Here is a 27,989-nt window from a genome sequence, read left to right as displayed (position 1 = left end):
AATTGCTATATTCCCTGCATACTTCTCTGAATTTGTTTTATTGTATTTTCATAAATAAAAATCTGTCGAGTTGCTCAAAATTATTTTCAGTGGCAAATGACGAATTTTCTCAGCGTGGCATGTTGGCAAGTTATTCTTAACAAAAGTCATATAATAGCGTCATCTGCTGGACTGTCAAAAGTAACAGAGATTTTTATTTGGTCCACCTGGGTTTAGGAAACATGGAAGATAACAAAATAGAATGAAAATTGATTAGGTTACATATGGTCCACTTTATTGTAAAGTTGTCTTCACATTACAGAGAAATGAAAAAGTTTGCAAGTACCATGGTGTGTGTGTAAGAGATACAAAATCTAGTTAATTCGCAATTCCAAAAAAATAAAAAAGACAAATACCCAACCAAGACTCATTTACATTACATGTCATGAGCAGATGTCTGCTATATTCATGTTTTAGATTAAAAATTCATATTTAACATCCACGGGCACGTGCAAGGTGTTCTGAACAAATAATCTCGGGAGGATTATATTTGGTTAAGATCGATATAACCATTGCCCCATAATCTGTAACAGATTTGACCAACTGAAATTGTGTTCAAGTTCATTTATACTAGAGCTAGTCTCCAGCACCTAAACATAAAGCACTTCACTTATCATAAAAAAGACACAAAAATTCCCTCATGCATGTAGTCGCTTGATACATTAACAACTGAATGAGATGAATGTAGCTGCCAACTACAGGCCCTGCAGTCTGATGTTCCTTTATCCCACATTTGCTGCCTCTCTTGGACAATAGTTATGTCTGCAACAATTTACAACATCAGCTTCCTGTCTGGATGCTCTGAGCGTCCCGTCCTCTGATGCCTCACTTCCAGATGTTTGCTCTGGACTCGGTCAAAGTGCTGGAGCAGTTCACTGTAGTCTATGTGTGGCTGGGCTACTCGTTTATCCTTGACGGGTACCTTTGGGTCTTCCCTGAAAAATGAAGGAGACACTTTATGACACTGTGTATGTACTTGAGAAGAGAGCGACTACCCAATCTAGAAGATATTTAAAGGGATAGTGTGGCAGGCGGAGGGTGGGACTGGTTTGTGATTCCGCACACCCAGGCCCTAATTAGGCTGATGAAGCCCGAGAGGGATAAAGGCAATCGGCGATGGCAGTGCGACAGAGAGAGTGTTACGCGCAGCTGTCCGACACCTGCTTGTTTGTTTGTCTTTTTGACTCAGTTTCATATTAAATTTCATTTATATTATCAAGCCAGTTCTCGCCGCCTCCTTTCCATTGAACTTTGTTACACTGGTGCCGAAAACCCGGGAAGGAGGAGGGATGCGCCACCCTGGCGGAGCAGCAGCGGCCATCCACCGGGGGACGGAGGAGCCCGGCCGACTGAGAGCGGAGGAACGGCTGCTGACCGCGAGGGGAGGAGGGCTCCTCCTAACTGACCACCTGGAGCAGTCAGGGAGACCCCTTCCGTCCACCGGAACGCAGCGGGCATTCAGTCAACCTGGTGCCGGAGGACTGCCACCAGCTGTCATCTGCTAGAGGGTGGAGTGGCTGAGGACCAGGCTACGGTGTATCGGAGAACTGGTAAGTCAATTTTTTTTTCTCTCTCTCCCGCTGCCACTCCACGTTGGCATTTCACTTTTTATATATTATTATTGTGTTTTATTTATTATCAGGGTGTAGGTACCCCATTTTTTGTTATTATTGTTCCCCTCCCCTTGTCCCCTCCCTGATCCAGGTAGTCAGCAGACAGGGAACATAAAAGTATTCCATAAGACTCCAGTGTTTTAATCCATGTCTTCAGAAGCAATATTATAGGTGTTGGTGAGAAACAGAACAATATTTAAGTACTTTTTTTTAAATCTCCACTTTCACTTTCAGATGTGAAAGTGAAACTAAACAGGCACCACATGTGACTTTGAGATGTAAAAGTGAAAGTGGAGATTTAGAGTTTTAAAAAAGGACTTTTTCTCACCCACACCATCATATCGCTTCAGAGAATATGGATTTAACCGCTGGAGTTTAGTTAAAGTATCCTTTATGTAATTTTTAGAGCTACAAAGGTCTGATCACAATTCACTTCCATTAAATGGACCTACAGAGCTGCAATATTCTTCTAAAAATCTTCATTAGTGTAGAGCAGAAGAAAGTCAGTCATACACGTCTGGGATGGCATGAGGGTGAGTAAATGAATAGAGAATTTTCATTTTTGGGTGAACTATCCCTTTAACTCTTTGCAGAGTTTGACAACAGCATTGTGTTTAAAGTCAATGTGAATCCCCATTCGCAACCCGCGTTACCTCTGTAATCTGATGTATTTTTGAGAAACAATGTAGGATGCTAGTTGTTTTGTTTTTTCTACCCACAACACAAATGTATTTGATATAATTACCAAAAGACCAGGAACATGGACGAAGAAAGTAAATTGGGTCGATTTTGACATTGCGACCCCTTGGAAGACTGGTTCTGTTTGTCAGTGTCAGAAAATAACTTTTCCTTAAAAGTAAAAAAATTGCCCACTGGATTTGGATTTAGGGACATTTTTTCTAAACACAAAAATGACATTGTTTCATTCTTTTTTCAGATACTTCAATGTAATCAATTAATTTACATAAATTAGATGGAGAATATTTATTACCTCTTATCCACCAAATAAAATCATCATTAAATCATAATTTATATTATAATGTGTATAACTAGGCTTGGAATATAATATTAAGAACTATATCATTGGGGAAAATTAAATAAAGGGGCATTTTTTTGGCCAAACATTTACATATTCAGTGACATTGAAGTCAATTTTGGTGGCATTTTTTCCCTGTGCACCAGTTAATTTCTGACCCTGGTTGGTACTCACACAGTCCTCATGAGTTCAGGGTTTGGCACACAACTCAGCCGATGTGAAAGCAGCTGGAAAGCTTGACTCTGAGGAAGCAGCATCAGCAGGCCATACAAAGCTTTGATCAGATAAGGGTTATGCTCTACATCCAGTAACTGCAAACGGAGATCTGCAAACATAACGAGTGTTAGTCTGAGGAGCTGGAAAGCATATTACTGATAGTATCAGACTGATGAACAGTTTTATGTGATGGAGGAATGGAACTCACAGGTAAAGATGGGGCTCTCTATTAGCTGCACGAGTTTATCAACCTCCATGAGGAAGTCCACAGTCACCTCCAGATCTCCGCTGATCAGATTAAGTCAAGGAGTTTCATGTCATTTGAAATAAATCCTGGGTTCCCACACCTTTGAATAAATCATTTTCAGAATTTTTCCAAGTTTCCCATGACTGTAGGAACCTAGTATTATATTGCTTAAAACTGCAGTGTGTTAATTCTACGCCACACAGCGGAATTGCAAAAATAAACATTGTTTTCAAACAGTCTTACAAATACGCCTCGGTATGATGTTGATCAAACAAACAGATAGTCCCGTCCCAACTCACTAGTCGGGAGTCAATGTTGTTGTGTGGGGCTGTACTGGTTGCTCAAAACAAAAGGAGGAATGTTTATAGCATCACAGAGACACAATGTTTACAGTTTTCGAAAAAATTAACCTACAAACAGCTAACAGTTATATCTGCATATTAAGGTGCACTTAGTCATTTTTCTTTACATAAAACTTTTTACTTCTAAAGAAAGATTTGTCATTTTGAAACGTAGGTCTAAAATCATGACCATTTACAGTCATATCAGTAGCCTCATAAAAGCAGTTTTATTCTACATGGAGAGGGTCCCCTCATTGGAGCAGCCATGTTAGGATCACATGACCAACCAAATACTACTCGCTACATTTTATTAACCAATCTGTTCCTGGACACTTTTACTCATGAATTAAATTAATCCTGGCTTACTGTGAATATTGAATTTCTACAATGGCATTGGTAGCTAAAAACTATTGTGTTTATAAGATGCGGCATCCACACCACTAGGTGTCAGACTAAATCAAAGGCAACATATATCAAAAATGACTGAGTGCACCTTTAAGTAGTGATAGGAGAAAGAATTTTAACATCGAAAGAGTTACACACTTCAGCTTTAAGACTAGCAAACCGAGTTAAGTACAGAGTCAGTATGTAACGAAATCACACAGTATTTGAAACTTTACAATACAGGATACAATTTCTGGATGAGGTCGTAGGCATGGCGATAGTTTTGGGTCAGGAAGCAGAGGGACACAGTGGCCACTGGGTTGTGACACCAAGAGCGATAGAGGCAGCAGAAAAGAGCACAGCTCTCCTGAAGGTTCAAAAGAAATATGCAACAAAGATTACAGCATATTTTTAACAAAATCAACTCCAAGATCAAACATTAAGAATGAGACTGGGTCTTAGAAGAAAGAAGTGTCTAGTGCCTAGGCAACGTCCACAGTCATATGTTTTTGGTTGAAAATGCATTGATTTTGCTATGTTTACTCCTCTTAATTACACTGGAATAGTGCATTTCTCCACCAAAAATGGAGACTTTGGAAAACGCTCTACTTTGGAAAACGATGATATTAGGAAACACATTAGCATGCGGTTAGTCCTTCTAGCAGGTGTCACCTGGGTGCGTAGGTCTTTGAGCTGGTTTCGCAGCTGGAACAGTTCGGCAGAAGTAAGCAGAATAGTGTTCAGTGTTTGCACCATGGTGGATGCAAATTTCAGATCTTCCTCCTTGAGTAAGATGTCTGCCATGGAGTGGAATATGTTTTCCGCATGCAAGAGGAGACATAGCTGTCTGTGTTGAGTAAAACAATTTTATCAGCATTGGTTTAAGTTAATCTGTATGACTGAGCTTAGGTTAGGTTAGGGTAAACTTGAGAGTTACAGGGTTTTCTACTTGGACTAGTACTATTCTCCTGGAAGTAAACTTTGAGGAACTGCTAATTGTCTTTATTAACGTAAGTAGGGTGGTTTTACCTGATAATGAAGGCCCCTCTCATTTCTAGAAGTTTCCTCTCTAAACTGAAGCATCGGAGCAAATTAATCATGAACTTGTAGAAGTATGAATTCATGCTGGGGGTGGAGGGAGACATGTCAGCCATCTTAGAACCTGTAAATCAAGTGTATACTATAATAGCAATTTTAGACTACTGCTGTTTGAACAATTTGCATACAACTGGTTTATTTTGAAGAGTTGGTATCTGATTTTTCTAGGTTTAAAAAAGACTGAGGGACAGGAAATGAGTATCCAATTTTCCATTTATTTTTTTCTTGCCAATTTGGAATGCCCAATTCCCCACCTTGTGGTGGTGTACTGACTCACCTCAATCTGGGTGGCGGAGGATGAATCTCAGTTGCCTCCGCGTCTGAGACCGTCAATCCGGTTATCTCATCACATGGCTTGTTGAGCGTGGTACCATGGAGACATAGCATGTGTGGAGGCTTCACGCTATTCTCTATGGCACCCATGCATAACTCACCACGTGCCCCACCGAAAGCAAACCACATTATTTTGACCAGGAGGAAGTTGCCCCATGTGACACAACCCTCCCTAGCAACCGGACAAATTTAACCTGGCTGGAGTCACTCAGCATGCCCTGGATTCACGACTCCAGGGGTGGCAGTCAGCATCTTTACTGGCTGAGCTACCCAGTTACCCCCCCGGGGTATCCAGCCTTGATACTTACCCACCACCATTTGCTGCCCATCTTTGACTCCACCTGGTATATGGAGCTGCGATTTGCTATCCAAGTTTTCACATGATCCAGATATGTCCGTCTGTCCAGCAGGCGATGATGCAATCTCTGCTAAAACCTCCAGGTCTTTTAAAATTACCTGTGAGACATAGTCTTTGTTCTTTAAAATGGCTGTGTCTGGTAGATTAGCACTGAGAGAATTAGAATTTTGTGCAGAGTACTTACTTCATCAGATTCATCAGACAGTGTCTTTAGTAGCATGGGGAACAAACTATCTGTGTGCTTGAACATCTGCCATGGAGATACATTTGCATCAATTACTTAATACAGTATTTGAATTAAATTTACTTAATGCATTATTCATTGAAACAAGTATATTTTTATAGAATTTCTCTCCTGACTTAGTGAAATTGTGCATCACCTTTCGAGGGGTCTTGATGTAGAGATGGTATAGCCACTTTAACACAGCAATACGTGTCATCATTCCAGTGGACGAATCATGTAAATGTCGGTTCAGTACTTGCACTATGCCATCCAGGTCCAAAGTTACTGCAGACCTGTCAGAACTACAAAGTGCCGAAAACGTGTAAAGTTAAAAAAAACGTAATAGAAATCATTGAATGGTTTCTGATCTTTTAACTGGGCAGCCTATTATTGTATTCAGAATATTGTTCTCTTTGCATCTAGCCAGTGACTTGTATAAATTACTAAGATTTAAAGTCAATGGTTGATTCTTCTTAGGACTAAGCGTAATGAATTCTGTCCTTAATTTGTTAAACATTAAAAGATAAATTCTCAAAGTGTTTTCTTGTCAAAACTGTCCAAGCGTACCCTGCTGGCGTAAAGAAAGAGATGTTGCTGAAACCCACTGACTCCTGTGACTCATTGAGGGAATCTAAAAAATAAAAAGACATAGCGATATAACTGTTACACACATTTTACTTTTGTATAATTTTGTTCAGTGTTACAACGTCTTTAACAAAAAGAAATAAAAATAATAATAATAATATATATATATTAGTAAAATAATAATTAAATAATAATAATTAAAAAAAAAGAATTTTTACTTATATCTTGTACATTGGATATTTAGACAATATAAAAAAGTGAATGTGTGAAATATAAATTAAAATTATTTTTGCATTGGCCGGGAATCGAACCCGGGCCTCCCGCGTGGCAGGCGAGAATTCTACCACTGAACCACCAATGCATTTGTAAAAGCAATCTAGGTCAGATGTCAAATGTACTTACTATGTTGGTACACTAGGAGGCACTGTTCCATTTCTATAAAACTTTCTAACAGAAAGGGGGCAACGTTTTCAATAAGAAACGCATTGGTGGTTCAGTGGTAGAATTCTCGCCCGCCACGCGGGAGGCCCGGGTTCGATTCCCGGCCAATGCAAAAATAACTTTTCCCTCATACAACCACTAGACAGCATAAAAACATCCACCTAAAACCACTGTCCTGATTGATGGAGGGATTTGGGGACCAAATAATATAACTTTGAGGGTGGTCCTCTCATGTTTCATAAAAACTTTTCTAATTTTAGTTTTTCAAATGTTTGTACAACTTTGTCCATTATATGTCCCCGTTTCCATAAATAACCTAAACCAGATTTTTTTATGTTAGAAAAGTCTGAACACACCCGAATGCACCATGCACTGTTTTCTGAAGGAACAGTTAGAGGAGTGGTTATAAGGGGACCCCCCAAGAGCTCTGACTCATATCAAATTGCCCAAAACAGGTTAGTTTAAAAAATAATGAAAAAAACTCACCATTCAGATCTCCCTCTTTCTTAGATGGGATCTCGTTGCTAAGAGGGGAAGTTTTGGTCTGCAAGTCTTCATCATCTTCATCATCTTCAGGAGTCACAAGCTTCATCAAGCTGTGATTGCATGGACTGGCAGCGTCTTTAGTGCCTAGAAATTGTTTAAGGAAATGGATCTGAGCAGGGAGTACAAAACATCTGTTTGTGAATGCAAGAAGTGGTAGTGGCGTAGTGGCTAAAGCACAGGGCTGTTAATCAGAAGGTCACAGGTTCTAACCCCACAGTCACCACCATTGTGTCCTTGAGCAAGACACTTAACTCCAGGTTGTTCCAGGGGGATTGTCCCTGTAATAAGTGCACTGTAAGTCGCTTTGGATAAAAGCGTCTGCCAAATGCATAAATGTAAATGCAAGAAAAACAATACACTGACAATTAGCTGAATGTAAACGAAACGTCAAACACAAATATTTTTTAGCTAGGAGTATATGAGAAACACAAATGTTGTAAATATTATGTAAATATCCAGTATCACATGCAGTAAAGGATACTTTTCTTGCGATCATCATAGGAAAGGCACGGTAGCACTGCTGTCAATATGCCAGAGGAATATGGCAGAACCACTCTCCCTGCAAGCTGGATAAATTCTCTCATCCATGTCATAGCAGTCAACTGGATGAGATCGTTAGCTGCAAAAAACAAGAATAAAATGTGTTACGGAAAATGCTAGATTCAATGCCTAGTTTCAAGTAAGCCTAAATATTTTATCTGACTTACTGGACTTTGATTCATCAGACACTTGACAGTGGATGACTAAGATGTTGGCCATTTCTGCAAACTTGACACTGGAAGGATTCTTCTTGATTTCTTTCAGGAATTCCCCCAAAACCACCTCACACCTAGTGAACAGCCTCTGTTAATACTCTTAAAAAGAACAAGAAATACCAGGAAGGAACAAATGCTATGGCAGGTGAATGGTAAGATGTTGCATCGTACATTCGTCTGATCTCTTTGCTGCTGTCTCCAAGAATCTGAAAGAGTCCATCTAGAATTTCTGGTAGGTAGTCCAGGAGGTTGATATCAGGAACGGATACTAACACGTGGATCTGGAGTAGAAAGTTAGACAAAATATTACAGGAAGTCTCAGTAGCATCAAAGGCATCCATTTAAAGCAACAACGATATAAAAACCAAGCAAATGCAGAACTGTAAATGCACTCTGTTGAATCCTTTGAAATGCTATAGTGTGTGTACACTGTGCAAAAGTGCTCAACTCACCCAGGAGATAATGAACTGCCGGGCATACTGGTTGTTAGAGTAAATCCTCTCACGCAAAAGGGGGACAAAAGCCACCAGGTCAAATTTGTTACTCTCCGTTACAATGTCCTTAAAATAAAAAAAGATGCAAATTAATGTAGAGTAGGCATCACAGAAGTTGGTTTCTGCCATTATGTCATGTGATACCTTCAATCTGGTTGATCGATGTGTTGGTGTCTATACAGATTAAAAACTGACATTTGTCTTATTTCAGACTCACCTTAAGAAGCCGATCCAGGAGTTCAGATCCACTTTTTACATTGGGGTCAGGATCTGCAGCAAGCTATAGAGAACAGATCATGTAGGCTAATGATACATTTGACTCTGGCATTGGAGCACATTTGGGTCTCTTTGGGAATTATGACTTTACAATAGGAAAAAGTCAATGATTGTGTACTCCCAATGAGAACAGAAGAGGTTACAAAATCATGCCTGTGCTGTTGCGCATCTCTAAAAGGTTATACAGGTATATAAATATATATATATATATATTTATTAGGCATGTAACAATATACAAATGTCTGACAATGGCAACAAAAAGTAGAGCTCTAATAAAGTAACTTAAACAACAGCACTGCATTTATTTAGATTTATTGTAATGGGAAAAACTCATATGAACTCACAATTTTCATGTTTTTCTTGAGAAAAATTAGTTTGTCTATACTCAAGTCATTTGTACTGTACATCACTTTTCACAATACACAGTTTCCAAGTAGCTTTATACAAAATCATGCTTTAATCTCTTAATGGCCCTTGTGAGTGAGGTAAAATTACTGTAGCAAGAAAACTACTTCTGTTATTTAGTGGGGGGGAAAAAACTCGAGAGGGACCTAACGTCAGGCTTTACTATACATGGACATAACCCATATTATTTAGAGGCTTGAACAAAAATGATCAGCACAAGTAATTTTTTGGCCTCTTCCCACGGTTTCACGTTGCATGTAAACCTTACCAGCGTTATTACAGGCTTATAACATATGCACAAGTTTTGTATTAATACCCGTTTACATTTTGATGTCAAAACTAGAGAATAAGTGTCTCAGGTAATCATGGGTTACATTACATTTTTGAATAAGCTTGTTTTTGTTACTTATGAGTGTCTTGCTCAGTGTCATACTCCGTGTCGTCTGGGAGAAGTTCAACTTTGCTGCTGCTGTTTCTTCATTGCAAACAGTAGCGGATCCTGGCATAGGCAATATAGGCAGCAACGCTCTCTGGTGTGGCACGACAGGGTACCTGATCAGCAAGTCATTTTTATTTAAAGGAATAGTATATCCAAAAATGAAAATTCTCTCCTCTTTTACGCACCCTCATGCCATTCCAGAAACATGGCTTTCTTTCTATTGCAGAATACAAATGAATATTTTTAGAAGAATATTTCAGCTCTGTAGGTCCATGAAATGCAAGTGAATGTTGGCCAGAACATTGAAGCTCAAAAAGCACATAAATGTAGCATAAAAGTATCCATAAGACTCCAGTAGTTAAATCTATGTCTTAAGAAGCGACATAATAGATGTGGGTGAGAAGGAGATCAATATTTAAGTCCCTTTTTACTATAAATATTCACTTACAATTTCAGACGTGAAAGTGACACTAAACAGGCATCAAATGTGGTTTTCAGTGCTTCAGCTGCTTGGTTTTAATCAGGGGCGTCACTAAACTTCTGTGTCATCCGGGGCTCAGCCCACAGGCAATATTTTAATATACAAATAAGAAGAATCCTTCCTTCCATGACTTAAAAATGACCACCCTACCTGTCAAATAATAAGTATATTAAGCACAACACTGACACCGGTTCAGAACTTTACAAGAGAAAATGTCAGGTGCACAAAAACATCAAACATGTTTTAATTGAAATTGCGGATCAAATCGAGAACATGTCAGCTCACTCTTCATTATGCAGAAACTAACGCTAACCATAAAATATAAATAATTAACAACTTAAATTTGCGATTGTCATTTATCATAATATCTTGAGAATAAAGTGAAAATTTCAAGAATAAAGTCCAAGCATTATGAGATTAAAGTCATACTATTTTGAGAATAATTAGAAAGTAACATCAAAGTGATGTGGTGGGCAACAGCAAAATGGAGCATTTGGGTTTTTACATACAACATCACTAACCAGGCAGATAATTTGGTTATGAAACCGAGCAGAATTTGTGGGAAGTTTTGCCAGCCATTTTCAATCCGTGGTCGCCTGTCAAAGGAGGGGCGAGATATAGGCTCACTCAAGTGAAGCGAAAAATAATTGGAACAGCTGTGAATTATATAGGTCCATTTCAAGACATTATATGTGGTAACATCCCCTCAGTTACAGTATTGTTTAGAGAGGAAAACCCAACAAAAAAAAACAGATCAAGCATCACCAACTTTGAGTTGTCTGGTTCTTTCTCCTGAATAAATTACATTCCCTACATAACCACTGCAGTGTCCAGAAACTAATAATAACTCTATGCTGATGTTCCAAATGACCAAGGACTTCTTTATTGCTAAATCCTTTTCTTTACTTCCTGCTTCGCTACTGTCCGAATGGATCTGCTTACTGCTCCACGCTTTGCTACCTTGCTTTTGCATTTTAATCTCTAATTTTCATATCAGAAATTCAGTACAGTGCTCAAAACGACATAGTTTGGCACCAACTCTACAACCACAGATTTTTGGGACTACAAAATGGGAGTTTTTCTGTGACAGCGGTCTACCAGCCTCCTACAACAGGAAGTTTACATTCCTGAAAAAGGACAACACAGCTTCCTTCACACAGACAGGCGAGAAAGAAAATGCCTCCTTTCAGATCAAACTCCACTTGCTGCACACTGCCATAGACTTCTACAAAAAAAAATCACAGTTCTTGAAACAAAACTACTTGCAGTACTTGCCAAAGGAATACACAGGAGAGTGTCACTGTGGACACAATCAGCCTATAGCTGGTGAGTCCCTTGAATCAAACGTTCCTTGACAGGCTACACTGAGCTTAGAAAACCCAGCAAAACAGATGGCAAAAGTGGCTGACGAAAGTGAGAGCAAAACCAATAGCATAAACAGGGAACTAGACCCAAAGTTACTCGACATATCATTATATTTATATCATGATTATATCATATTGCAGCATTGGCATCTTCCATTCCAGTTATGACTTGACTAACCAATACTGGTATACTTCCACCCCCAATATGTTTTGTATATAGATTTGAACCATTAATGAATGTGGAGAAAGAAACCCCAAACTTGATTAGGCTTAGATCAAAACAGCCAGCAGCTGGCAGGCGCTAAAGTTTGAGCAGGCAGTGGTATTCAGCTGAGACCACAGCCGAGCCCAGCACTCTGATAGTAGGGGACTACGTTATTAGAAACTTTGGTAGCAGGGCTACTACCATAAGACTGTGAATGGAGTTATTATACATATGGGAAAAAGGATTTTCAGAAAGAGCTGTCAGAACTCCTTAAGAGGGATTTCAATGAGATTGAAAGTGCAGTCGTTCAGCAGTGGACCACTCCAAGCAAAGGAAAAAATTTTGTTTTCTCATTTGCTAAGTCTAAACACTTGGCTGCACAAAACCTGCAACATGAGAGGACTAAACCACATTGATCATTTTAATCTTTTCGGGCATCAAAGAGAATTGTTTAAATCGGATATCCTTCACCCAAACAAACACCACTGCAGTGTCCAGATGACCACAGGATCACACTTCAGCACTTGGATGGACATTTGATTGACAAATCCCTCAATAACACAGCAAAGACACAACAACATGGAGCTGAGCCCCCCACACAGAGCATACTACAGTCAGACTGTGACGACTTAAAACTACTCCAAGATACAGGACCTGGGGAAAAAGTAGAGAGTAGGGCGATAACAACATATATCAACCTCCTGAAACCCCAGAGTCACAGTCTCTGTCACCACACACCTCCCTCTTGTCAACATCCCCACTTCTGGGCTTCTCTGTGAAAATGGAGGAACAAGTTATGCTGGTAGAAAGCTGTCCCACTCCATTGCTGCTAGCCCCCAGATCCCAACCAAAAAATGGCGGGCCCCTCTACCACCAAAGCCTGCTGGCCCAGCTCACCCTCCCTGTGAGAGAGCTCTCCGGCCACTGCCACAACGCTAAGGTACATCTCGTCATTCTGCTTTCGGTGAACAACAAAGAACTGACAACAGCTCTAATTGATGTGTATTGGGTCCCCACTACGGTGGCAGCAACACTCACAAATGTTTACAGAACAAGTGGGAACCCACTGTGCCAGTAGCTTTTTCAATATCTTTTATGTTAAGTGATAGGAAGACTTTCTCAATATGTATGGAAAACCAGTCTATTCTGTTGCATATTAGACGTCAATCCTGTTGCATATTAGACGTCAATCCAACATTACTGTGGGGCCAAAAACAGATACTGTCAAGTTAGCACTTTTAAACATTCGCTCAGTAAACAACAAGTCGTTTCTAGTCAATGACCTCATCACCAAAAACAACCTGGACTTTGTTTCTAAATGAGACTTAGATAACAGTAGCATTGCAACAGTCCTCAATTAATCAGCCCCTCCAAACGTTACTTTCATGAGTGTCTGCAGAGCTGCTAGGAGAGGTGGAGGATTAGCGGCAATATTTAAATATGTCTTTCAATGCAAGTGTCATTTGATGATTACTTGACCCTGCGGGCTCGACTCGAAGCATGCAAAACCGAAGCCGCCGCGCCGCCATTCCTTTCGCCGCGCAATAAGAAGCGCCGCTCCCAAAGGCTGCCGGAACCGGTGTTAGAAGCGACTGCCTCGCCGGAGCCTCTCCCTCGAGTCTCGCTTTCACCCTCCCCGCCCCGGGACGCGCGCAGTTGCCGCCGGCGGCCGCACTGCTGCCATCTGGGATGACGAGGCGGAGGATAAGGGTTGCTGTTCCATCATGGCTCGGACAGCGAGGAGTGGTCAGGCTCCCAAGCCTCCTCCTCGGCCCAGGAATCCAGAGGATTCGGTAGCAGCACACCTTTGCCCGTCCTCCGCGAGATGGCGGTCTAAACCGGTGCTCCCGTCTAGGCCTGCAGAACTACTTCTGCCTGGCCGCGCCTATGCCGCCGCCGGCCAAGCCACATCTGCTCTGCATTCCATGGCCGTCTTACAGATCCTCCAAGCGGACCTCCTTCCAGAATGGGATGAGAAAGGCGGACACCCAGAGGCTGTTTCAGATCTAAGGAGCGCGACGGACAACGCGCCGCTCTCTCCGTCCGGTCTCTTCGGTTCCGCGGTGAGTGGCATTGTTGACCGTTTCACGGAAGTCCAGAAAGCCACCCAAGCCATGAATCTCTTCCTGCCTCGTCGCGCTAGCGCCTCTGCAGGCCGCCCACGTGACCAGCCTCCTGCACGAGCCTCTTCACAGCGCCCAGCTCAGCAAAGCCAGACTTTTCAGCGTCGACAGGGCGGCCACCCTAGGTCGCGCTCAGACAGCCGCCGCAGACTGCCCCCCCCGCGGGCCTCGGCCTAAGATTGCGTTGAAACCTGAGCAACCGTAGTCCTCCTAGCTTTGTTGTGAAAACCACGGCTCAGTCCCGCCGAAGACGGACAGCCGTCAAAGCTTCGCCCTCTGTCAGTCCCCTTCTCTCAGGCTACTGCAGTGGTGGATTCAGCAGCCAACAAGCCGGTGACACTGCCCGCTTGCCTGCACTCAAACACCGTTTTCACGGCGACCCAAAGAAATCTTGTAAAGAGCAAACATGCCTTATGTGTAGAAAATGTGCCCACAATCCAGTGTTCACCCCTACACACAAGCATTACACTTCCCGTGTTCCTATCAGAGCCCACTCACATAAAGCGGACACAGCCCGCTCGAGTGTTAGAGTCAATAAGCGCGCCCACGAATCCGTCGCGGCGCCCTTCTCTGGCAGCTCTGTCACCACGACCAGCCTTGTGTAGAAAATGTGCCCACAATCCAGTGTTCACCTCTACACACAAGCATTACACTTCCGTGTCCCGATCAGAGCCCACTCACAAAAAGCGGACACAGCCCGCTCGAGTGTTAGAGTCAATAAGCGCACTCACGAATACGTCGCGGCGCCCATTCTCTGCCCGCTCTGTCACACGGCCAGCAAACACTACTCTGTATGTAAGTCCCGTGCCCATGACTATGCTCGCGCATCACTTAACAGATGTGACTCTTTCCCCATTCACCTCAATCGGAAGTCACTCACAGAACAGCCTGTCCCTGCTGTCTGCGAGCAGTCATGCATAAGCACAGTAAGCGTGCTCACACATTCTGTTCAGCTGCTGTGTGCGGCAATCAGGGCGATTTGGCCATTCACCCTCTAGCGTTACGCTTCAAAGCGTGGGAAGCTATCCCAGAATATCCAAATGGGTGTTAAGCACAATAAAACAGGGCTATTTGCTACAGTTCGATCGCCGCCCTCCCGCTTCAGAGCTGGCTCGAAACTATTGTGAACACGGAACCAGCCTGCATGCTTCGTTCAGAAATAGCAAACCTTCTGTGCAAAAGGGCCATAGAGAAGTGCCGCCTTAAGCTGAGCGAGTCGGGGTTTTACAGCCGTTATTTTCTTGTTCCCAAGAAAGACGGCGGCCTCAGACCAATATTAGATCTCAGGGTTTTGAACAAGGTGCTTGCAAAAGACCGTTCAAAATGCTTACAATCAGGAAACTCCTCGCGCATACACGCCAGGGGACTGGTTTATCTCTCTCGATCTGAAAGATGCCTATTTTCAGATTCAGATAAATCCCGTCACAGGCCATTCTTGAGATTCAGCCGGCGGCCAGGTTTATCAATACACCGTCCTTCTGTTCGGCCTGTCTTTAGCACCCCGTACTTTCACGAAGTGCATGGATGCGGCGCTCGCACCCCTGCGGAGTCAGGGCTTGCGAATTCTGAACTATTTGGACGACTGGCTGATTATGGCACAGTCACATACGGAGCTTCTGTCTCACAGAACAGTTCTCCTCAGCCATCTGAACAGTTTGGGTCTTGCAGTCAATTGTACCAAGAGCTCAGTACAGCCCAGTCAGGCAATTTCCTTCCTTGGAATAGAACTAGACTCCGTGGCAATGACGGCTCGCTTATCTACACAGCGGCGCCGTGTTCAGCGACTAGCCGCGTCCTTTCAGATGAACAGCCTCACGCCTCTGAAAAAATTTCAGAGAGTGCTAGGTTACATGGCCTCAGCCGCAGCAGTACTTCAGCTGGGTTTACTGCGCATCGCCCGCTTCAGCATTGGCTAAACACCCAGCGTCTCGCCGGGCTTGGGCCACAGGCCACCAGCCGATCGAGGTGACTCAGACCTGTATTTCAGCTCTGCAGCCCTGGACAGTGGCCGAATGGTATCAGCGGGGAGTGGCGATGGGAGCTGTATCTCGCCGAAAAGTCATCTCGACAGGCAGCGTCCAACACGGGTTGGGGCGTGGTCTCGCGAGGGCTCTCCGGTTTTTTGGCCTATGGTCAGTTCAGGAAAAGCTCCTTCACATAAATTGTCTGGAAATGATAGCGGTCGAGTGCGCGCTGTGCGCTTTCTCCGGTCATTCAGGGTCACCACGTCCTGGTCCGTTCGGACAACAGATCTGTGGTATCCTACCTAAACCGTCAGGGCGGTGTCAGATCCAGGAACCTCTTCCATCTGGCCAAACGCATACTGAGTTGGTCCCAGTGCCACCTGCGCTTCGCTGAGGGCGACGCGCGTGCCAGGCCACCTGAGCGGCGGCCCGGACAGACTGTCCAGAGACAATATTCCCCCAGGGGAATGGTCCCTGCACGCTCAAACAGTCCAGATGTTATAGGCATATTCGGCAGAGCAGAGATAGACCTCTTTAGCGTCAGAAGAGAACTCTCACTGCCCAATATTTTTCTCAGCGAGGGCAGCTGGCCCAGGACTGGCCCAACCGCCCGCTTACGCCTTCCCTCCCGTCTCGCTATTGCCACAGGTAATGCAGAGGATCAGGGAAGCGCGTCACTCGGTGCTCCTCATAGCCCAGCGTTGGGAGAATCAGACATGGTTCCCGGAGCTTACGCAGCTGTCACTGACAGCGCCGTGGCCCATCCCAGTGAGAGCAGATCTCCTCTCTCAAGCTCGCGACGCGATCTGGCATCCCCACCCAGAGCTGAGGCTGCATGCGTGGGTGATCAGCGACTACCCGTCGCTCTGCCAGAAGGGGTAATAAACACCATCATACACGCTACAGCCCCTTCCACGAGAAGACTCTATGTGTCAAAATGGTCTGTTTTTTCAAAATGGTGCACCGACAGAGACCTGGACCCACGGACATGTGGGGTGTCGTCGCTGCTCGTGTATTTACAAAGAGCTGCTGGATAAGGGCAGATCCCCATCCACGCTCAAAGTGTATGTGGCGGCCGTCGCGGCGTTAGCTGAACCCCTGCGCGCCAGTCACTGGGAAAAAGCGAGCTGGTCATCCGGCTTCCTCAGGGGAGCTAGAAGGATGAACCCCCACGCCCCCATCGGTTCCTATCTGGGATCTTTCTATAGTTCTCGAAACTATGAAAGCCCCCTTTCGAACCGCTTCAATCTGTGGATTTGAAATACCTTTCACTCAAAACCGTTTTTCTGACTGCCCTGTCATCAGTCAAGCGTGTGGGAGACCTTCACGCGCTGTCTGTCAGCGCTGCGTGTCTTGAGTTTGGACCAAGTGACTCCAAGGTCATTTTAAAGCCTAGACACGGCTATGTTCCCAAGGTGATCGGTACTCCTTTCAGAGCACAGGTCATTTCCCTATCGGCGCTGCCAGCATCCGATAGCGAACGCGACGCCAATCTCCTTTGCCCAGTCAGAGCACTGAGATTGTATACTGTGCGCTCCGCCTCTTTCAGGCGCTCTGAGCAGCTTTTCGTTTCGTTAGGGCGCACCAAAGGTCTCGCCGCCTCGAAACAGACACTGTCTAGATGGATAGTGGGCGCTATTGCTGCCGCATACTGGCGTCAAAGACCTGCCATGCCCGTTGGGCATTAGGGCTCACTCCACTAGAGGCATGGCCTCATCGTGAGCATGGTCCAGCGGGATTTCCATTCACGACATATGTGTGGCAGCGGGCTGGGCTTCCCCTCCACCTTTGTCAGATTTTACAATCTGGAAGTGCCCGCCCTGCAGGCAAAACTACTAGCGGTTTAATACGCTACAGCTCCCCTGGTGAGCTGCACTGATGGGACTCATTCCACACAGACCGGCACCGCCGCTCTGTCGTTCCCTTCCCACAATGTGCTTATGTATTACACACACACTGGTCCGCACTCTTGCCGGCCAAATATTATTTCCCCACTCACAAGGGCTCCCCGGGTCCCCCACCCCGGGGCTCATGCAGTGGATGCTTGGCGCCGCGGCGTTGACAATGGGTTCCCGTGAGCGTAAGCTAGCTTATGCAATACGAGAGAACCTCTCGTAAGAGAACGAATCGGTTACCTAACGTAACCTCGGTTCTCTCTAGACGAGGAACGAGTATTGCGTAGCCGGCGTGCTTTCGCGCCACGGCGACTTTCAGCTTCATTCAATGAAAACCAGGGTTCCAGCCTCACGAACTACGCTTATATGCACTCTAGCCACGCCCATTTTGGCGGGCTTTGATGCAGTAGCGCGGGACGCCTCTCATTGGACGCGAGTTCGCCTAAGTTCGTCTATAGGCTGCAGCAGTTGCCACAGAGCAACCAATGAGCTCGCTAGCTAGCCCGCTCAAGGTCTGCAGTTGCTGCACTGCGTTGACAAATGATACAAAATTAAGGATAATTTTTTGGCTTCAATATCTCAGAAAAGATGAATCTTTCCCGTAGCGTAAGCTAGCTTACACAATACTCGTTCCCTCGTCTAGAGAGAACCGAGGTTATGTTAGGTAACCGATTCGTTCATCAATACGAGGCATTGGATATGCATCATATTTAGACACTGCGTTTACCTTTCGAAAATACACACAAAACTGGTCCAACACGTTGCTCTTAGGAACCAGCACTACCGGGCTGGACCAATCACTGTGGGATTCTTCTATTACTCCCATCTCAACCATTGCATATAGTTCTTCTCGTACCACTTTTTCCTTGTGCTCGGGATGTCGGTAGGGACGAGTACGTACCACTACCCTGGGCATAGTCTCGATGTGGTGCTGTATGAGGTTTGTATGACCAGGTAGAGGTGAGAACACCCAAATTAGCAATGTCTGTGAGTTGAGAAGGTGAAAGGTGGTTTCCACAAGTAACCGGGGTGAGATGCTTGGCTTTTAAGTTCAGCTACACCCTCTCTGGAATCACCATCGCCAATGTCTCAGGGACCGTCTCCCACCAAAATTTCAGTAGGTTGAGACAGTATATTTGACATGCGTCACCTCTATCTGTACATTTGACCTCATAATCGAGATCTCATACTTGTTGTTGCTCAAAGGGCCCTTGCTACTTGGCGAGTTATTTGGAGCTCAAGATTGGGAGTAATACAAGCACTTTGCCTCCCGGTGCAAATTCCCATAGCCAATCTCCCCATCATACAGCCGGTTTTGGCGTTCTTGAGCTTGGAGCAAATTCTCCTATGTTAGTTGACCCAAAATGTGGCGTTTTGCTCTAAGATCAAGAATGTGCTGAATTGAACTGTTATTGTTTGAAGGTCCTGCTTCCCATGTGACGTCAAGCACGCTGCAGGGCCAACGCTCATACAGCCACTGGATTATGATGAGCTGTCTGGAATAGCATTTTCCGATGGCTCTTTGGTATCAAAAACGGAGTTGAAACTTTTGTCTGTGCATTATGCGTCACTCGATAAACTTATTGTGGCTCTGGTCTCTGTCTCTACTCTGACGCTCTGGCGTGCCTTTTCAGGTCTCCCTCCAGCATGACTATAACGAGAGACAGGTTTTAGAGGTAATTGCGGCCTAGGCGACGAGACTTACCGCTCTCCCTCTCCCGCAGACCGACACATGTCTCGAAATTGAATAGTGACTGTTCCCAGGGTTGCCTTTGGGAACAATCCATGGTTAATTTTGCTCATTCACACCCATCACCCCACATATACATGCACTGTAGTACCTAATTGGACCTTCTTTTCTTTATTTACGGACATGAAGTAAACACGCACGGACGACTAACGTAAGTATCCAATTTCCCATAAAATCCGTCCAAACAGCTCTAAAATATTAATGATTATTATTATAGGCTTGCCGTAGTGAATCTGGGTAAGGCAAAAACATGGTTTGGAAGACGAATTGTTGGTGTACTTTTAATTTTGTTCATTTCTAACAAAAAAAAAAACTTACATAGTGTAGCTTTCATAATAATTCAATAAATTATAAGTAATATAAAATATATATATATATTTGCACTATAATAGTATAATAAAATAAAAAAATATGAATTAATAAAAATAATTAAAAGGAGCATGAAGTGTGATAACTTTTTTTTTACATACCAAGCATGCAACTAGATATGAAAGGTTTGAAAGATTTTACCTTGCTAAGCCCATCAAACAGCACATTGAAGTGAGGCAGCACGGCTACCCTAGCAACCTTCACTATATTGTAAAGGGCCTCACAGGCGTAGTACCGCAGACGGCTGTCAGAGTCATTGAAACATGTAAGAACTGGATCAATGAGTTCTTTCATGTACAATCCAGAATCCTGTGAAAACACGTCATGTGGAAGATGAGATAATCATAAGTGAAGCCACCTAATTCAGCAAATATCCACAAGTAAAGGCTGTTTCCAATAAAATAACAGTACAGTATAGTATAGTTCACATACTTTTCCCAGGGCAATGGAGCACGCTGCCAGGCCAATGAGACCCCCTTTTCTGCTGTGAGGGTGCTGGGAGAGTGCAAACTCTGTGGCCAAAATGTGGACAACATGTTTGATCTGTGCAGAGTTGTTCTGGGCTACAAATTCCCGTACAAGCCTGGCAGAAGAATGCAAAAAAGCAATGAGAAACCTCTGAGCTATACAAGTGATATTATATATATATATTTCATTTCAATATTCTAGCACCAGGGGTTCATGGACAGATTTATATAACATATAGGATTTGTTTTAACAATGTAAGAATATTCTTTACATACCTATGTCATATTAACTATATCCAAATTTGGTACATTAATGCACAGCTGAGCATCATAGAAGGTAGTAAGTGCTGGGTAATAACAGATTACATGCAATCTAGATTACAAAAATAAAGTACTTGTAATTGGATTAAATTACATTTTAAAATACTTATAATCGGACTACAGTTACTTTTTTATAGACAGCATGATTACATATTATGAAGGCAACGGCAGTAAAAAAATATATATTTTCTCCCCAATTTGGAATGCGCAATTCCCAATACACTCCAAGTCCTCGTGGTGGCATAGTGACTCGTCTCAATCCGGGTGGCGAAAGACAAACCTCAGTTGCCTCTGCGTCGGAGACCATCAATCTGCTTATCTTATCACATGGCTTGTTGAGCACATTACCGCGGAGACGTAGTGCGTGTGGAGGCCCACACTATTCTCCGCTGCATCCACGCACAACTCACCACGCACCCCACCGAGAGCAAGAACCACACATTATAGTGAACATGAGGAGGTTACCCCATGTGACTGTACCCTCCCTAGCAACCAGGCCAATTTGGTTGCTTAGGAGACCTGGCTGGAGTCACTCAGCACAACCTGGATTTGAACTCGTGACTCCAGGGGTGGTAGTCAGCGTCAATACTCGCTGAGCTACCCAGTCTCCCGCAACAGCAGTAAATTGTTCTCTAAAATCATTCTCTTTTTTTTTCAATCTTTTACATTCTAAGTCAGCACACCGCTGACATACGTTCGGTAAGTCTTCGAGTGTTTTTGACAGAGGGGGAGGGTTATGTGTATTGCACTCAGAACTGATACTCGCTACTAGTCAGCCAGATGAAGATGGAGCGGTCTACCTCAGCATTTAACCACTGGATCTATAGAGATAATTTCATTTTTAAGGAGAAACGGGGCAAAAAACATCGCTGTGCAATATATACTCTGCCTTCCAAAGGTTAATATCCTGTCAACTGCGAAGGATTATACTTCAAATCTAAAGAAGCATTTGAATGTGTGTTTGCGTGGTTTTTTTTAACTTTACATCACAAATCTAACCAACTGAAACACATTTTTTAATTATCACTCTGTGTGTAATATAATCATGTATCGCAAAGTCTTTGGAAGGGTTTTGTCCATCAAACGCATCAAATGCACAAAATCACATAATTTCATATTCAATTGGATTAGTGCCGTATAGTTACTTGTAGTTTCTTAAATTGTTTTTGTAGTCAGCTTCACAAATGTATATGAATGCACTTTTAGTGTAGTGAAAACTTAAAGAGACATTTTGTGAAGCTGAATCACAAATATAACTGGTCTGATCTCTTACCACATGTGGATGAAATTTGTAAAATTGCAAAATTGCATTTGAACCAGTCCATAATTTTAGAAACTCCAATAAGAAATGCCTGTTAAACTCATACATATTTGAGTCTGTCATTGATGGAAGGCCTAGACCTCTATGAAAATATGAAAACTTCTTCATAGCTTTACATTTACAATATTTTTTCTGAATTTGTGGATCTAAGCACCAAAAGTAATCTGATTAGATTACCCAAAAAATGTATCTATGAGGTTACATTACTGATTGCGTTTTTTTGTCATGTAATATGTAATCAGTACCTGTTTACAATTCATAAATAATCCACCCAGCACTGGTAGGAAATCATTAATCAAGGTTATTATAAAATACTATGGAGAAAATCTTGGTATCTTTTATATTTGGGAGGTAACTTGGTCTGCAAAGTTTGGAAACCCCTGCTCAAGTAGATAAAAGTCAACCTCAATTTAATAGACACACTCAAACGTATAGATCAACATTTCCTTCAGTGCTGTTTGAAAATGACTGAACTATGGGCTATTGATTTAACATGACTAATAATGAGATCACATGGCATGTCAGATGATTAGCTCTCCCTTGAAGCACAGAAACAAATACTGATACTTACTACAAAGAGAGAACAACAACATGTTTTTAATTATCATTTGTATGCAGTGTGTAAGTGTCAGTGTCATAAATGGGAATAAATCAAACAGCAACTGCATGCAATTTAATCTAATTTTCTTTCTCTCTGAAAGAATATCTGTTCTGGTGTTTTGAAATAGTAAATAATACACTAGGACTCACTTTTCAATCTCTAGAGCTGCCACTTTCCTCTTCTCATACAGTTTGTCGTTGAGCGCTCTCACAATGTTAGGAGTCAGGGGAGAAAAATCCTTTTCTGTGTTCATTTTTTATTTAGTTTTTACTTTTCCGAAAACCTTCTCAAATTACGCATATAACACTATGAACTGTTAAAACTGACCTTTGAAAATGTCCAGAGTAAACAGAAACATAAGATGACAGTTCAGTCAGATTATCAATAAATTAATGTTTCATCCAAGAGCTACTGGTCACCACTCGCTCATCTGTTTTATAATACACAAAAAGACGTCTTAAAATAAGTTTGCATTCTAAGCTACTCATCACTTGCACTTATAAAATAACTGGACCTGCTGCTGTCTGCGACTTTAACTAAAAGAGCTGTCGTTACAGCCAATCCACAATAAAAGCCTTGAGACACTTCTTAATTCATCAATTTTATCATTCAGAGCCCATAATCCGAACGCGATCACATCTAAAAAATCTGATGAATATCCTCGCAAGAAATGTTGACAGTGGCAGATCGCGCTGTTTTTCAATACAAACTATTTGTCACAACCTCCATATGTCCCGGCTCACATGACTTCCTACAAACGTCAGTGGCTTGTAAATCGAGCACCGATCAATGGATTTTTTTTTGATGACGTCATAAGAATCACATGGTCTTTAAAACAACAGTAGGTGGGGGAAGATAAAAACAGGAGAATTTCTCTTTTTGATAGAGCACTTCTGTTAATAATTTGTATTTATTTTAATATAATGCTATGTGTTAATTTTTAATATAATATATAAAAATAAAATACAAATAATTTAAGGATATAAATTATATATATAGTGTAAGGGAGAGGTAATAATATAAAAACAAATTAAGGTTCAATAATTACATACTGTGTGTATATATATATATATATATATATATATATATATATATATATATATATATATATATATATATATATATAGTAATTCAAATTAATACTTTATGAAGCTCACATTTAAAGCCTTTGTATATGAACAGCCTTGTTTTACTCAAAACAAATATAAAGTTTAATAAAGCTTCCATTGATGAATATGACAATTAGTTAGAATTATAATAATATTAACTAAATAAGCATTTGTCATCATTGGAGAATCACTGAAGCCAAAAAAAATGTCCTACTACAACGAAAATTTCTTGAACAATTAATGTTTTCAATAACATTTCTGTTATAATAACTGAATGAAAGCGATGTCAAAATAAATTCTACATAGTTTTATAGTTGTCGTCACACGGTTTATATTTATGTATTTTTTTAGTTTATCTAATAATGACGGTTTATAAGGTTTGTTTCTGATATGGTGCATGTCTTTTTAAGTCAGGTCACTTCGCGGGCAATTTTGCAACGCTCTGCCATGAAAATACAACTACTAACTACTTGAATGGGAAAGACCGAATTCTCCAAAACGGCTGGTCAAGATTACGATCAAAGAACATGTTTCAAATCAGCAGTAAAATCTGACAAAACTGGTATAATAAATTGTGTTTCTTTACCTCAGATTACGCTTAAAAAAAACTCCCGGCATGTGCCTTCTTGAATTGATTGACAGGCAATGTCTGTATCTAAAAGGTGATTGCCTCTTTTACCTGTATGGCGGGACTTCCTTTTCTACATCCGTTGACTATTGGGCGCTACAGCCTCTTGATTGAGCTTTCCAATTTCTGCCATTCATTTTAATATAAGTGGCCCCCTCTCTGATAAATATTCTCTGGTTAAGGGAACCGTTTGTCTCCTTTTCTGTTAGCAGTTTTCACTCATTTCATTAATTTAGGGCCTCCTCTCTGAAGTATTTAATCCATATTTAAATTTTTTTAAGAATCCTTTCACGTGTAGATTAGTAATTACTTAGAAAAATCGTTGACATTTTTCTAAATATTTCCAAATACTAATTCAAAACGGGCTAAATAAATAAAAGTGTCACGATTATTAACATCACCAATGACATGCTCTCAGAATTAAAAGGTGTGAACCCTTCACGCGCAGTTTTAATTACAGTCGGATAAATTACAGGCCATTTTAAAACTTCAAAATGACATTTTTCTCCCACAGGTGTTTCTGTGTCTTCAACTTTACTGTGCGCTCTTGGCAATGTTCCTGGTGAGAGAGAAAACGTGAAGGACAGGTGGCGTCGTAGTGATGTCAAGTCACTAAACACATTTTGTGTACACAGGTGAATGTGATATTTCGCAGTGCACACACCAATGTACACTGGATACAAACCCCTTTAGGTAAGACTGACATGACTTGTAGCTGCTTTCTCATGTAACTGTTGCTGTGTCCGTTTCTTAATTTGGTTTTAAACCTATAACAAAAAATAAATAAATAAAATTAATTAATTTATATATATATATATATATATATATATATATATATATATATATATATATATATATATATATATATATATATATAAAGGTATTTACTTACAGTAATAATTAATTTCAAAAAGGTTTCAAACACAGCCAGATAGAGTACAAATGTGTCTATCCTTGACTCGGCCTGGCATTTCCCATCTTTTCATTCTCCAGGTAAAACATTAATATTTATAGCCATAAAATAAACTGTGTACAGTATATTCTGTGCACTTGGTCTTTTTATTATTATTTTTTTTTTTTTTTTTGCTACGAGAAGTCCTGCTGAAGCTGGATGAGTGTGGAAAGAGTTTGTTCAAAGATCACACGTACACAGAGGCTTTCACCAGTGCACCTATATTATTAAGTTCAAGGATCAAGTCTACGTCCAGATCCAAGTCACAGAGACAGAAGACTTCTTCCGTCTGAAAGTGCTGGGCAACTCAAACTGCTCCGCCTCATGACAAATCAGGCTTTACTCTCACATTGCTGATAAATGTGAGTTAGTTCTGGGAATTTAAGCTTACTAAGAATACTCTTATTTGATCTTCTTGCAAATATCAAACCCAGGTGGCTCACACACAACTGCCACTGAAGTCACTAACATTGATAATCACACTTCCAATATTTCCTGACATTTTTCTGTTTTCTGTCCTCTTTCTTGCTTTAAGGTGTGTAGATGACAAAACAACTTTATTCGTCAACAGCTCAGCACATCGAGAAAGGGAAATGGCAAGGGATCAACTGTCCGCTTCTCCTTTGAAATGTTTCGTTTTCTAAGTGAGGCCCATGGTTTCTCATTGTACTGTTCATCTCTGTACTCCAGAGGATGAAAATTATTGGATTCCTGTAAGCATCTGTACCATTGTCTTATTGCAAATAAGTTCTTCTGTGCTATTGAAGGTCTTATTTTCACATAGTTTACTTGATAACCCTTTTTTTAGGAGTGTAAAAGAGAGGTGATTGTGGATGAACAGTTTCAAAGCCTCCTGTCTTACAGACTAATCAAACATGAGGTCCCAGACAGGCCTAAGTTTAGACAGGTCCATACAACATTTTAATACATGGATAACTTTTAATGCAATTGAGAATAGGTACAGTGGATAAAACGGGTACAGTGGCCCCAAAAAGTATTTGGATACTTAAGCCACACTTAATATATTAAAATGTATATTTCAGCCTGGCCTCATGAATTTTACATGACCATGGCAACATATTTTTTTTTTAAAAATTACATGTATTACACGTTTGGCTGCGTGTTTCTCAGTGATATGTCAAATACGATTCAAATTATGCTGTAATAAGATAAGGTTAAGATGAATTTTAGATGGATGTTTTAATGAGTAAAACATACTTCTCTAACCTAAAACTTTGACCAATGAGGTAAACAAAACCGACATCCTTACCCTAACCAACACCTAAACCTAACTGATAGTGTTTTTGTCGCAAAAGCACATTTTATGAAGCAACCACGTCATTGCGTGTCGCTTGACACTTTTGTGTCACATATGAACTTCCATGCTTGTTTGGGCTCAAACCACATACTTCAGAGTCTAAAGTTGAACACTCTCAGGTGAGCTACTGCAGAAGCTAATCGTGTTTGAGTAAGTGTGTAAATGTAGGCGAGTCTGCCGAGTTTCTATATCATAACTTAGCAGTGTGTGAGTGAAAGTGCAAAAAATATGTGTTTATGAAGTCATAATCCCCCATTGTACTTGTGATTTATGTGAAATTGAATAAAACGCACCATTGTTGAAGCACCTCTAGTGTTAATTTCACCAGAGAACTGCGATGAAACAGAATTTGGAATGTAAAACTCAGTTAGCAAAAATGTAGTTTTAGTAATGGTGATTCTATGAGACTAGGTTGGTATATTTAGATAATAAAATATCAAGCCAAGTTGCATTTATTTTAAAGAAATGTATTGCACTTTAATAAAATCACTATAAGATGTTTGCTAGGTTTTAAATGAAACACAAAATATGTTGGCCAATTTTTTAGATCTACAAATTTCAATTTCATAACAAAATTCCATCAAATTATATTGTCATTTTTAACACTTAAATTACCAGTAATAAAACTGAAAGTATCATTTTTGACAGATTACTCGAAAAAATGATACTTGATTACTGAGAAATTGAAATACATAAATCTTAAATTTATTATAAAAGCAGATAGATTTACTATTAAAAATTAAGTATTTGGACACTTTCTGGTTGTCACTTAGTGAAACATAGTAATGTGGTGAACTAAACCTGTGGATATTCTTCAAGGACACTTGCGTGAACTTCAGGTGAACTGACTTCATACATTGAAATTAACAGTTGATTAAAAGTAATTGCAAAAAATGCCTTCAAAGTTAGTTCTGAATAAAAAGATCGAGCATCATTTATTCGCCACTTGATGTGACTTTAATCTGCACAATAAAATTCATTCATTTATAGTAATTTTGTATTTTGGGGCCACTGCTTCAACTGGCACAATGAACGGGTTTAAATTTAGATTATGCTAATTGGTATAACTGGATTTAGACTTGAGTAACACTTCTTTCAATTGTTTGAACAGTATAGATTGTTTCATTTTAGATCTCTTGGGAGTGATTTATACTTCCTTATACTGATCAGCATTGCTAAAGCTGAATTAGACGACACATGACCAATAGTTAAATAAACTTGCGTTTCCATACTGCATGGTTGAAAAAAGCTGTAACCAAGTAGGCCTACACTCAACTGACATTTTACAGTGT

General features: G+C 41.3%; 1 protein-coding gene, 1 long non-coding RNA gene and 2 other non-coding genes across 4 annotated transcripts; 2 read left to right on the top strand and 2 right to left on the bottom strand.

Annotated features, from left to right (window-relative positions):
• LOC127640533 (protein VAC14 homolog) lies at positions 1-23,435 on the bottom strand. The gene is made up of 19 exons (XM_052123151.1): positions 22,840-23,435; positions 20,413-20,563; positions 20,122-20,289; positions 8,927-8,989; positions 8,668-8,775; positions 8,387-8,496; positions 8,168-8,289; positions 7,942-8,079; positions 7,401-7,544; positions 6,456-6,519; positions 6,046-6,190; positions 5,850-5,915; positions 5,616-5,763; positions 4,906-5,038; positions 4,549-4,723; positions 4,125-4,243; positions 3,113-3,192; positions 2,863-3,013; positions 1-974 (listed from the first exon to the last, which is right to left on the bottom strand). The coding sequence occupies exons 1-19, from the start codon at positions 22,941-22,943 to the stop codon at positions 812-814; spliced, it is 2,352 nt and encodes a 783-aa protein (XP_051979111.1). The 5' UTR covers positions 22,944-23,435; the 3' UTR covers positions 1-811.
• Positions 6,764-6,834, bottom strand: trnag-gcc (transfer RNA glycine (anticodon GCC)). The gene has a single exon. It is a non-coding gene; the product is annotated as a tRNA-Gly (tRNA).
• trnag-gcc (transfer RNA glycine (anticodon GCC)) lies at positions 6,956-7,026 on the top strand. The gene has a single exon. It is a non-coding gene; the product is annotated as a tRNA-Gly (tRNA).
• LOC127640535 (uncharacterized) lies at positions 11,201-26,945 on the top strand. The gene is made up of 3 exons (XR_007970093.1): positions 11,201-12,819; positions 24,942-25,062; positions 25,915-26,945. It is a non-coding gene; the product is annotated as an uncharacterized LOC127640535 (long non-coding RNA).
• Positions 26,946-27,989: the final 1,044 nt, after the last annotated feature.

Source organism: Xyrauchen texanus, chromosome 49 (assembly GCF_025860055.1).
Source record: "Xyrauchen texanus isolate HMW12.3.18 chromosome 49, RBS_HiC_50CHRs, whole genome shotgun sequence".
Lineage (NCBI taxonomy): Eukaryota > Metazoa > Chordata > Actinopteri > Cypriniformes > Catostomidae > Xyrauchen > Xyrauchen texanus.
This window is presented reverse-complemented; position numbering and strand designations above follow the sequence as displayed.

What these genes read in the sequence shown, in the direction of transcription:
- LOC127640533 (XM_052123151.1), bottom strand. Translation starts at nt 22,943, where the DNA reads ATGAACACAGAAAAGGATTTTTCTCCCCTGACTCCTAACATTGTGAGA. An exon ending in GCAGCTCTAGAGATTGAAAA is followed by an intron (nt 20,564 to 22,839) that starts GTGAGTCCTAGT and finishes TTCTTCTGCCAG; the next exon opens with GCTTGTACGGGAATTTGTAG. An exon ending in AGCAAAGAGATCAGACGAAT is followed by an intron (nt 8,290 to 8,386) that starts GTACGATGCAAC and finishes GCTGTTCACTAG; the next exon opens with GTGTGAGGTGGTTTTGGGGG.